General features: G+C 40.6%; 2 protein-coding genes across 2 annotated transcripts; both read left to right on the top strand.

Annotated features, from left to right (window-relative positions):
- Window positions 1-759: 759 nt before the first annotated feature.
- Window positions 760-6,489, top strand: LOC113735501 (uncharacterized). The gene is made up of 6 exons (XM_027262501.1): window positions 760-1,147; window positions 1,292-1,612; window positions 1,797-1,952; window positions 2,065-2,976; window positions 3,067-5,692; window positions 5,778-6,489. Exons 1-6 carry the CDS (start codon window positions 760-762, stop codon window positions 6,487-6,489), a joined length of 5,115 nt encoding a protein of 1,704 aa, XP_027118302.1.
- A 118-nt stretch (window positions 6,490-6,607) lies between these two features.
- On the top strand, window positions 6,608-8,912 carry LOC113735500 (replication protein A 70 kDa DNA-binding subunit D-like). The gene is made up of 10 exons (XM_027262500.1): window positions 6,608-6,751; window positions 6,848-7,118; window positions 7,202-7,298; window positions 7,407-7,531; window positions 7,633-7,711; window positions 7,808-7,937; window positions 8,024-8,175; window positions 8,277-8,397; window positions 8,470-8,698; window positions 8,785-8,912. Exons 1-10 carry the CDS (start codon window positions 6,608-6,610, stop codon window positions 8,910-8,912), a joined length of 1,476 nt encoding a protein of 491 aa, XP_027118301.1.
- Window positions 8,913-11,041: the final 2,129 nt, after the last annotated feature.

The raw sequence follows: 11,041 nt of genomic DNA, 5'->3' as shown, positions 1-11,041 counted from the left end.
AATATTACAAAGGTTTTCTCAACCATTTACCTTCTTTATTCTTATCTGCTTGGTTTCATGTAGCTGCCTAGGAACTTTGCTTTGCCTTTTCTTTGCACTGATTCCCCCCCACCCCCCAATAAGAGATATTTGTTGTGTGCCTTTGTTATGGCATTTCTTTACGTTAACCTTTTTTGCTTCAGCTTTAGCCTCCTTTGTGCTTAATTTGTCGGCTCTATGCCTGTACATTACATTGATGCGCTTGCCTTTCTTTCACCTTCTAATGTACGTAGTTATTAGATCCAAAGAGTGCTCGGTTCAGTGGTTCCGTATAAGGACTTTGCTTTGGCTTTAATTTCCTCTGTCTTTTTTCTCCTTTGATAGTAGGCATTTAATGCATACCTTTGTTATGGCATTCCTTTATGTTGGCCTCTTTTCTCCTAAACTTTGGCCTCTGTCGTGCTTATTTTGTCGGCCCTATGATAGTACATTAGAGATGTGTGTGAACCTCTCTTTTGCCTACTAAGACATGTATTAATCAAACGGATTGAATGCTCATCTAAGTGGTGCTGCATATAAACTTTTCTTTAGCTTTTCTTTCCTCTGTTTTTCCCCCCCTGGATGACAGCCATTTAGCGCGCCTTTGTTATGCCATTCCTTTATGCTAGCCTTTTTACTTCAGCTTAGCCCTCCTTAGTGCTTATTTTTCGCAGTCCTATAGTAGTGCATTAGGGGTGTGTGTTAGCTTTTCTTTCAACTACTGAGGTGTGTAGTAATCAGATGGATAGAAATGCTATGCGCCGCAAAAAATATGCCGAAATGTCTCCTACAAAGAAAGCCGAACTCCTGCGCTCTCGGAGAGAAGCGAGAGCAGCAAAGAGAGTTGAAAAAACTTTACCTGTTCGCGTTCGCAAGGTTCCTTTAGGCTATGTGGAATCTGGTGTGTCGTTGCCAAATGCTCGTTGTATGCCTTGCCGTGGTGCAGATCAGACGTCTGTTCATTCTCAATCGTTGGGGAACACAGATGTTGTGTTTCCCACTGATAATGTCCTTGCGGCTGGTGAAGGATTAGAATTCATGTCCGGGCAACTGCTTGGTCCCTTTGGTTCTTCTTCTTCCTCCTCCTTTAACAGAACAATTCCTGTCCATAAGGCTCCTCCTGCTGCAGGTATATCAGCATTTCTCATCGTCCGATCCCTAGGACTGTTTTGCTCCCCTCTCTGAAGCGCCGTTAAACCTTATTCATCTCTATTGGCTGACATTGCTTTCCTTGTACCTCTCAAATCAAATCTGCCTCTGTTCGTAACTGCAGAGCTTCCGTTCCATCATAGCCTTGCGCCGGTAAAATATCAGAGGTCGTCTAATGGTGCGGGCCCAAAAAAATTCCCTGTTCATTCTACTGATTGCCAAGTCAGTGCTGGATCAAGTAAAGGAGGCCCTAAGAACATATTACCCCTTTCCCCTGAAAATGAACACTTCATGAACAATGAACATTCTGAAATTATGCTTGGCTTGTTCTCCTTGAATTCAACTCTTACCAACTCTGAACAGCCAGTCCAGAAACATCTTCCTTGTGAAAGTAATTCTTTCTCTACTACGTTTTCGGATTCTGTTTTACCCCCTCCTTGCACAGGTACTGCCTTACCTTGGCATATTCATTGTCTTTGTATCATTGCTGCACTGCTTCGACCAGGCTATAAAAAATGAATACTCATCTTTATAGCCTGGTTTCTGAGACCCTTTGCCCTTTCTCCAACGTGTCCCTTTAAGGGATTTTGGGCTATTTTTGAATCCTTATTTGGTCCTGCAATTCGCAGGCATAGTTCCTGGAAAGTATGTCGTTGGTTGTGAACCAGCAACTGGTCATTTGGAAATAGGAAGCAGGGAAGCAAATCCTTCTACTGCTCCATCTTTTAGCCGACCTCGTAGCAAGAAACGCAATGCTCCTGAAACTGTAGCCAACCAGAAATCAGGTTGTCATCAGTTTCTGATCTCCCTTGGTCATTGACTCCCTTAAACTCTGATTTATCTATATATCCATCCAGCGCTAATAGAGACACTTGTATGTAAAAAATAAAACTGCAGCGATAGAACGAACACCTTCATCTTCGTATCTATCTCGTCTTGCCAATATTCCTTCTTCATCTCTGGTTCTACCAGATGCTCCTGATTGTGAGCACTGTGGAGCGAAGAGGTTCCATTTGGAGCCTCCTACATTTTGCTGCTCGGGAGGAGAAATCTCTATCGTCGCTCCTCCAATGCCTTACGATCTGAAACGTTTGTTCATTGGCAACGATGAAGAGAGTGCTCATTTCAGAAACAATGTGCGCACTTATAACAACAACCTTGGCTTCACAACCTTTGCTGCGAAGTATGACTCTGAGCTAACAAAGAACACAAAAGGTGTTTATACCTTCCGTGTTCAGGGCCAGGTCTACCACTTCCTTGATGGACTTATTCACTTGGGCGATAGACCATCTGGCATCCAATTATATTTCTTTGACACTGATGAAGAATTAGCAAAGAGACTTGGTAACTCTGATAAGCTGCGCGAACACACTTTAAGATTACTTATGCGCGTTCTTTCTGATAATCCTTATACTCGCTTCTTTAAAAGCCTTAAGGATGTTCCGAACATTGACAACCTGAACATTGTCCTTAATTGTTATCCTTCACTTGACCAGCGCGTGTATAATCTTCCCTCTGCCTCTCAAGTAGCAGCTATATGGACTGAAAGTGAAGATCAGTCATCTGATAGGCGCGCTCATATTCAGGTCTATTCTCGCTCAGCTGGTAGCCATAGGATCCAGCATTATTATGGTTGTTATGACCCTTTACAGTACCCTCTCCTTTTCCCACGTGGTGAGTGTGGCTGGCACCACGGAATTAAGAGACTTCACAAAAGGAAAAGAGGAGGGGACTCCTGTGAAAGTGATATTACCCTTGATCCAGCTTCAGTTAGCTCCTCATCGGAATTAATTAATTTAGAACAGAGAGGCGAGTACATTTCTCCCTTGTTATAAGTTACTCAATCCATCCATTGCATTATATCATCTAATCATGTCCAACCTATTTTTCGTCTTTTAGCTGCTGATCGAGGCAAAACAGAGGCTGATACTGTATCAGTTAGGGAGTACTACTGTTATAGGTTTCAAATGAGGGACACTGATGAGTCAATGTTGTTACACACCCTTAGATTGCTACAGCAGTTTTCGGTTGATGGTTATGTCAAGATAGAAACATCTAGGCTTGACTTCCATAGACATCGGCAAAACAAGATACGCTCCGAAATTCTTCAAGGAGTTCTTGATAGTGTTTCTATTGGCCAAACTGCTGGTTCTAAGGTTGGTCGTAAGGTCATCTTGCCTGGTTCCTTTATAGGTGGGCCGAGGGATATGCGCCGTCGCTACCTTGATGCGATGGCGCTGGTCCAAAAGTATGGAAAATCGGACATTTTCCTTACAATGACATGTAATCCAGCATGGAAAGAGATTCAAGAGAACTTGAAATACCATGAAAAACCTCAAGACAGACCGGACCTTCTAGCTAGAGTTTTTAGAGCCAAGTTTGAAATGCTTAAAGCAGAAATCCTGAATAAGCAAATCTTTGGCGAAGTTGCAGCGTGTGTTTATGTGATCGAGTTTCAGAAGCGGGGATTTCCTCATGCCCATTTATTATTGATCTTAAAACCTGGTCATAAGCTACTTAACCCGGAGTCATATGACAAAATAGTTTGTGCTGAGCTGCCCGACAAAGATCGCTATCCTCACTTGTATTCTCTCGTTATCAAACATATGATCCATGGTCCTTGCGGGGCCATGGATAAATCTTGCCCTTGCATGAGAGACGGAACCTGCAAAAATCGCTATCCAAAAAACTTTTGCGCACAAACAACCCATGGTGAGGATACTTATCCATACTACAGAAGAAGAGACGACGGCAAGAGTATCAAAGTTCGCAGATTTACTCTTGATAATAGGTGGGTTGTGCCTTATAACCCTTACCTACTTGCTTTATTTGATTGCCACATCAACGTGGAAATCTGTTCAACTTTTAAGCTCGTGAAGTACTTGTATAAGTATGTTTTCAAAGGACATGATCTGGTGAGCTTTAAGATTATTTCTTGTGAATCAGTCAATGATATTGATGAAATAAGAGACTTTCAGAAAGGTAGATGGGTTTCACCTCCGGAAGCTTTTTGGCGTATTTATGAATTCAAACTCAATGAAATGACTCCAGCAGTTTACACTCTTCAAGTTCATCTGCCAGACCAGCAGCTTGTTTCCTTCGACAAGAATTCTGACCTGTTGCAATTACTGAACAAAGTTGATTTTTCTAAAACAATGTTAACTCAGTTTTTCCATATGAATAGAACAAATCAGAGAGCACAGACCCTGAAATGCTTCTATAGAGATTTCCCTGAACATTTTGTTTGGGTTCCTAAATATAAGGAGTGGACTGAACGAAAGCGCCGAAAAGTCATTGGCCGGATGGTGACTGTTAGCCCAAAAGAAGGAGAGAGATATTATTTGAGGTTGCTTTTAACTCACATTGCTGGGCCGACGTCTTTTGAAGCCCTTTTGTCTGTTAACGGGCAAAAATTAGCTTCGTTTAGAGAGTCTGCTTTAGCTCTCGGACTTCTGCAGTCTGATGCGTACATAGAGGACACGCTTCGGGAAGCAGTGGCGTTTCAAATGCCGTCCTCATTGCGTCTGTTGTTTGCCACTCTCCTTGTGTACTGTTCTCCGACGAATCCTAGGTTGCTTTGGGACAGCTTTGAACTTGACCTTTCTGCCGACTACCATCACCAGCAACCATTCCATGGCCTTTCTTCTCTTGAAATTAAAAGAAAGGTTTTGCAGGATATAAACAGTTCACTGGAACAAATGGGCAAAAGCCTTGCTGAATTTCACTTTGTCTCCAATGAATTTACATCCAGTTATGCTGAAAGGCTAACAAAGGAGATTGAGAGTGAAAAAAGCTTACCCGTAGATCCTGAGGACCTGTTGTTGTCTCACAAGTTGAACCCTGAGCAAAAACATGCCTATGATCTAATCCTGGAAGCATGCTTTTCCTTACAAGGACAAGCTTTTTTCATTGATGGCCCTGGCGGGACCGGAAAAACTTTTCTGTATAGGTCACTCCTCGCCACCTTGCGCTCACAGAACCATGTTGCAATTGCAGTGGCAACATCTGGAATTGCGGCATCGATCCTTCCCGGAGGAAGGACAGCTCACTCGAGATTCAAGATACCGCTTGATTTCTCGAAAACTAAAACTTGTCAGCTTAGTAAACAAAGCTCAGCTTCAAAACTCCTTTTTGAATATACCCTTATTTTGTGGGATGAAGCTTCCATGGCTAAGCGGGAAACAATTGAAGCATTTGACGAATTGCTCAAAGATTTAATGGATTCAGATTTGCCTTTTGGAGGAAAGGTTGTTGTTTTCGGCGGCGATTTCCGACAAACTCTGCCAATCATTGAGCAAGCGACTAAGGAAGTTCTCATAGAATCGACCTTCCCCGTTTCTCCCTTGTGGTCTAAACTACACAAAATCAGGCTCACAAAAAACATGCGAGCTATGCTTGATCCAGGCTTTTCTCAATTCCTTTTAAGAGTAGGAGAGGGGACAGAACCTGTGGACGATCAAGGCGAAATAACTTTATCCCCAGACATAGTTATTCCTTATGTAGATAAAGAGGTGTCTTTGAACAGGTTAGCTTGCCGCAGCTAATCAAAATCAGACGTTTTTATAGTTATTCCTTCTACTGCCATTATTAATGAATATTTTTATGTACAGGTTAATAGAAAGTGTTTTTCCAGATCTGGACTTCTATACCCATGATCCTTATAAGCTGATAAATAGATGCATCCTTGCTCCTAAAAATAGCTCTGTCGACGAGCTCAATGAAATGATGATTAGGAAGTTTCCTGGAAACCTTCAAACTTACATTACCTCAGACAAGACTGTAGATCAACGCCACCAAAGCGATTATGAGGACTTCCTCAATTCGCAGAATCCTAAAGGTCTGCCTCCTCATAAGTTGTTGTTGAAGAAAAACTGTCCAATAATGCTTCTAAGAAATTTAAACCCAGCTGAAGGTCTCTGCAATGGAACAAGGTTGATATGCAGAGATCTCGCACAACACACAATTTCTGCCGAGATTGTTTTTGGCCATCACAGAGGAAAAACAGTTTTTATTCCAAGGATACCTCTTCAGTCACCTGACAACGACAAGAATGGGATTCCATTCATGCGAACGCAGTTTCCTGTCCGCCTTTGTTTCGCCTTGACCATCAATAAATCACAGGGTCAAACACTTGACTACGTCGGCATCTATCTACGAGAACCAGTTTTTTCTCATGGACAGTTGTATGTTGCTTTGTCCAGAGCTAAGACTGCCGCTAAAGTCAGAATTCTTCTTGTTCCTGGAACATTTGAAGGCACAAAAATAGATTGCAAAACTCGGAATGTTGTCTTTCATGAAATTTTTAGATTAACGCAGGAATAGATCATTTTCTACTGCGATCATGCTACGGCAAGGTGTTATTCAGCTTTTTAATTCTTAGATATTGTATTCTTGGATATTTTATTCCTTTCACTTACGCAGCAACTTATGTGTTTATAGGATGGCTAACTTGCTGCCGATGCGAGATATTGTGCCTCATATGAAAAATTGGAGCTGCGACATCACTGTTCAAGAAAGGCAACAGATAACCAGCTCAATGGGAACACCAACAAAGAAGCAAAAGTTTGTTTTCTACGATTCAGAAGTTAGTCAAAACTAATGCTCTGTTTTAGAAGTAATCAGTTAAGTAGGTTGTTCTCTTGCTTTCTTAATCTTGTGTTTCTTTTGCTGCTTTAAATAGGGATCGAGGGTCGAAGGAATCATCTTCAATGATGACATTCCTAGAATGAGTCAGGCCTTGCAGATTTATAAAAAATATAGAATCTCCAATGCTGAAGTCAGACCTATACCAGCAAAGTTCCAGACGTCTGACCTTACAGTTCAATGGGTAATCAGTAGCAGGACTGTCATTGACAAAATTCCTGATGATGATGAAGTCATGCCTGTGAGTTTCTGCTATTCAAAGTTTACTGATTTAGTTCAGTACATGGATGACAAAACTAAATCAGTAGGTGAGTGCTTCAATGCTTTACTCTTAATAAGTTTACATTCTCAAGACCATTTTTTATAATCACCTACTCTGTGTTATTCATAGACGTGCTGGGAGTTGTCATTAGTGCACTTGAGAGGAAAACAGTTACTAAAAACTCAAGGCAATCAGATGTTCAGAAATTTGTTCTGCTTAATGAAGAGTAAGTCCTTTAAACTTCACCTTAACCAAAACTTCACATTGCGCCTCCTGCTCTTTCTCTGCAACCATTTTCCCAATCTGTGACTGTTAACTTTAATCCCAACTACAGATCACACACTGTCCTATTGTCTCTATGGGATACCTTTCTAGCTAATGAGGGAGAAGACATACTATCTAAGCTTCACAGCTTTCCTGTGATCATTGCTCGCAGAGTCAAAGTGAATAACTATAATGGTTTGCTCCCAACATTTATTTTTACCTCTTCATTTACGTTTATCCTCCTATAGTCATCTGCAACCCCTGTAAATTTTTCTCCATTTCTTTTTGCCATATAGGGGTCGCACTTGGTACTTGGTTTGATTCAGCGATTCTTGTTGATCCACCTATACAAGAAGCCAGGGAACTCAAGAACTGGTACAATATATTTACAGTCATCGTTCTGTGCACAGTTTAAATGGAAAACTGTCCTACCTTCCAGTTCTAACATTTTTTATGTCTCCTTTGGCCCAGGGCCTTGAGAAACACTGACTTGATTAAAGAGCTTGTTGAAAACAAGGCCTATATTAAATATAATCCACACCTGTCATTAAAATCAGACCAGAAAACTACTTGGATTTGTAACATAACTTCATCACAAAAGGTCTGTCACCAGCAACTGTTTACCTCCTTTTGTACTTTTCCTCATGTATGAACACTTTTTTCGACTCATGCTTGCTGGTCTTTCAGACTATATGGGTGAAGGCGCAGATCTCTTTTGAACACATCTTCCAAAAATATTGGTACATGAGCTGTAAAAACTGTTGCCGAGCTACAGCAGCAGGCCATGAAGTTGTGTTTACATGTAACTCGTGCAAAGAGAAACATCCTGCAGTTCCTAGGTACTAAATAATATACATTTCATGTATTGCTTTCTATTCACTGTTATCTAATACTGATCGAGTCAATAAATGCCTCCTGCATACTGTGTGCCCCTTTTCAGATGCCGCTTTGATGTTGATTTGACTGATAGCACTGGTGTGATACCGGCTTCATTGTTTGGCGAACTAGCAGAGAAGCTATTAACATTTAATGCGCTAGAAGCAATGCAGCATTTTAATGAGGTTCTTACCTCGTAAATCTTAATCCTAAAGATATTATCCAATTTTTACTCTTATTTTTTGTTTTCTTAACAGAATGTTGAGCTGCCACTCGAGTTTGTCCACAGTGAGCTCAAATCAAAAAACTTTCTGCTACACATCAAACCTGTACAAGCACAGCTGGCCGATGCAAGGCAGCGTTACACGATTATATACTACTCTGAAATTCATGGCGCTGCTAATTCTGTCCAGTTAGCAATGCAAACAAAAGATGGCTCTCCTTTTCCTAGCAAAGATTCTGACACCATACAGTTAGAGACTCCAGGTAAAGAACCAGATACCTGATTTCTTTTCTACACTTATATGCTAAATTTATGTATATCATGACATGTCACAAATTTATGATCACAGGAGAGAATAGTGCTCGTTCAAAGATTTGTGTTCGACTTTCTGATAGGTTTGATGAACCACAACACATTGACCTAGAGCAGGATGGAAATCCAGAATGCAGCTCTAACAAGAAGCAAAAACTGAACTAGGTTGCTGCTGCGGCCTCTTGCATCCACCTGATCTTTAGGTGTTGGAACTAACCTGGTGTCATCTATTTTTTCCAAAGTTTCTTTTCCAATCTTACAAGGCTTATTTAAGTGCCAACGAAAGATGTGTTTTTGTCCATGGATACCCCTTAAACTTCTTTTGTTCTACGGGCTTTTGTCTTTGCTACTAAGCTGCAATCAGCAATAACTATGTATCTAGATTGGTGCTTTACAACTGTTATGTACTTGTTGCAGTGGCCTTTAAATTCAACCTCTGTTGTGTTCAGTTTATTAATTGCCCTCCTGGTGGATGTGATATTTCTTGTGCATCAATTTTTCAGAATGCATTCCTCAGAACATATTCAAGTCTTCCCCTTGGCATAACTCTCTTATTAAATATCACACCTGCTTTATCACCTGAACTTACTCTTCTCACCAGCTCAGCCTCGGGGATCTATTATCCATAACATCTGTAGTTGCTCAGGCTTCAATAAATTTAAGGAAAAACAACTTTTCCCTTTGTCCAACCTTGAATCACTTTAAGAAAGACAGACATGACAGATCATTAAGCCACTTGCTTGCGAAAAAAGGGAGCCAGACTAAATATAAAAACCTTTATTACCAAAAAAAAAACTGTTAGCTATCCATTCTTTATATATACCTGCTACTTAAATAGAGTATACATTCCAAGCAAATCACTGCAACAAGTTAACTTTTCCGCTTCTTTCCCCAGGTTATCCCTACCATTTGCCACTTTTCTTTACCTGCGTAAAGTTACATCTTTCCTGGTTTTCTTAAAAATTAACTTCTCTGATTAGATCGATGGCAGAAGAATTATCCACCCATGGATTAACAAACAGCAGCTCGATGGCCTGTTGTTTTCTGCTTAAATGCAATCACAGAGGAGAGGTATAATCATTCGTTCATGTGGTGGAAAATGCATGTTGACGATATGCAGCCAATTTACATATATTCATTTAACATTTCCTGTTCGTATCTCTAAATACACAGATTTTGCCCACTGAATTCAAGCTATTACTAAATCAGCACCGCCACAGTACAATCATTCTCAGGCATGGAATTCATAAATGGCCTGTTGTCGTCGGCGATCGTTCATTTGAGGAAGGTTGGGATGAATATTGCCATGAAAATGTCACAACCAGACATGATATGTTGCTTCTACGGCATATCGGCAATCTCGTCTTCGATGTCATTCATTTTTCCGAGCTGCAACAACAAGTTTACCTATCTTGGACAGTTCCATTGCCAAATTTATTACAATCTGGTGCTGACCCTCCCCAAGGTCAGTTTATGCCTCGCTTTATATCATGTAGTTACTTGTACCAAATTTATCCCTAATTTATTATCTGCTGGATACCTTCTCATCCTGCAGATTCTGTGATGCTTCAGCAGTCGGTTGCTTCATCAATGAAACCCAATTTAGCCCAAAACCTCACTGACTCGGTTTCCTTCTATCAAACCTTTCATGCAGCAACTCCAAACACATTGGTAACTTATCCTTGATCTATTTCTTTCTCCTCCTCTTACTACATTGCTATAAACAAGCTCTATACATTATGTACTCGGAACTAACTTTCATCCATTTCTATTAGAAAATCCCAAGATTCGTCGATCGCTTTGTTAATGAACAGAGAACCCCGACGCTTCTCATTAGGACTGGAGAAAATCTCACAGAGATTGGTGTGAAAGGGAAAAAGTTAAAAAAAAATTGGAGAAACTTCGTCCTCCAGCATCGATTGCAGCACAATGAGATCCTTGTGTTTGTTCCAGAATCAGCAACTAGCTTCACAGTTTTAATATTTGATGATCGTGGAGTCGAGAGGGTCTTTCCATGGTCTTGCATCTTCAGAATTTTTTCTAATTGTCCTACTTCTACCTAGATTAGGTAGTACGGTTTTCTCTGTAAACAAAATTCTCTTTTCTCTTGAAGCTCTTTATCAAACATGGTCGAAATTTTTTCCCCTTCGAGCGCACTATACATTCTCACTAAATATAACTGATTTGCAATGAATTTATGCATGCCGCAACAACATTTCAAATACATAACATCGCTCTTTACCGCTAATTTTCTTCGCATATGCAGTAATTAATTTTATTGGCTCTGCCATGAA

This window comes from Coffea arabica, chromosome 3c (assembly GCF_036785885.1).
Source record: "Coffea arabica cultivar ET-39 chromosome 3c, Coffea Arabica ET-39 HiFi, whole genome shotgun sequence".
Classification (NCBI taxonomy): domain Eukaryota; kingdom Viridiplantae; phylum Streptophyta; class Magnoliopsida; order Gentianales; family Rubiaceae; genus Coffea; species Coffea arabica.
The sequence above is the reverse complement of the archived record's forward strand: the minus strand, read 5'-3'. Positions and strand labels throughout refer to the sequence as shown.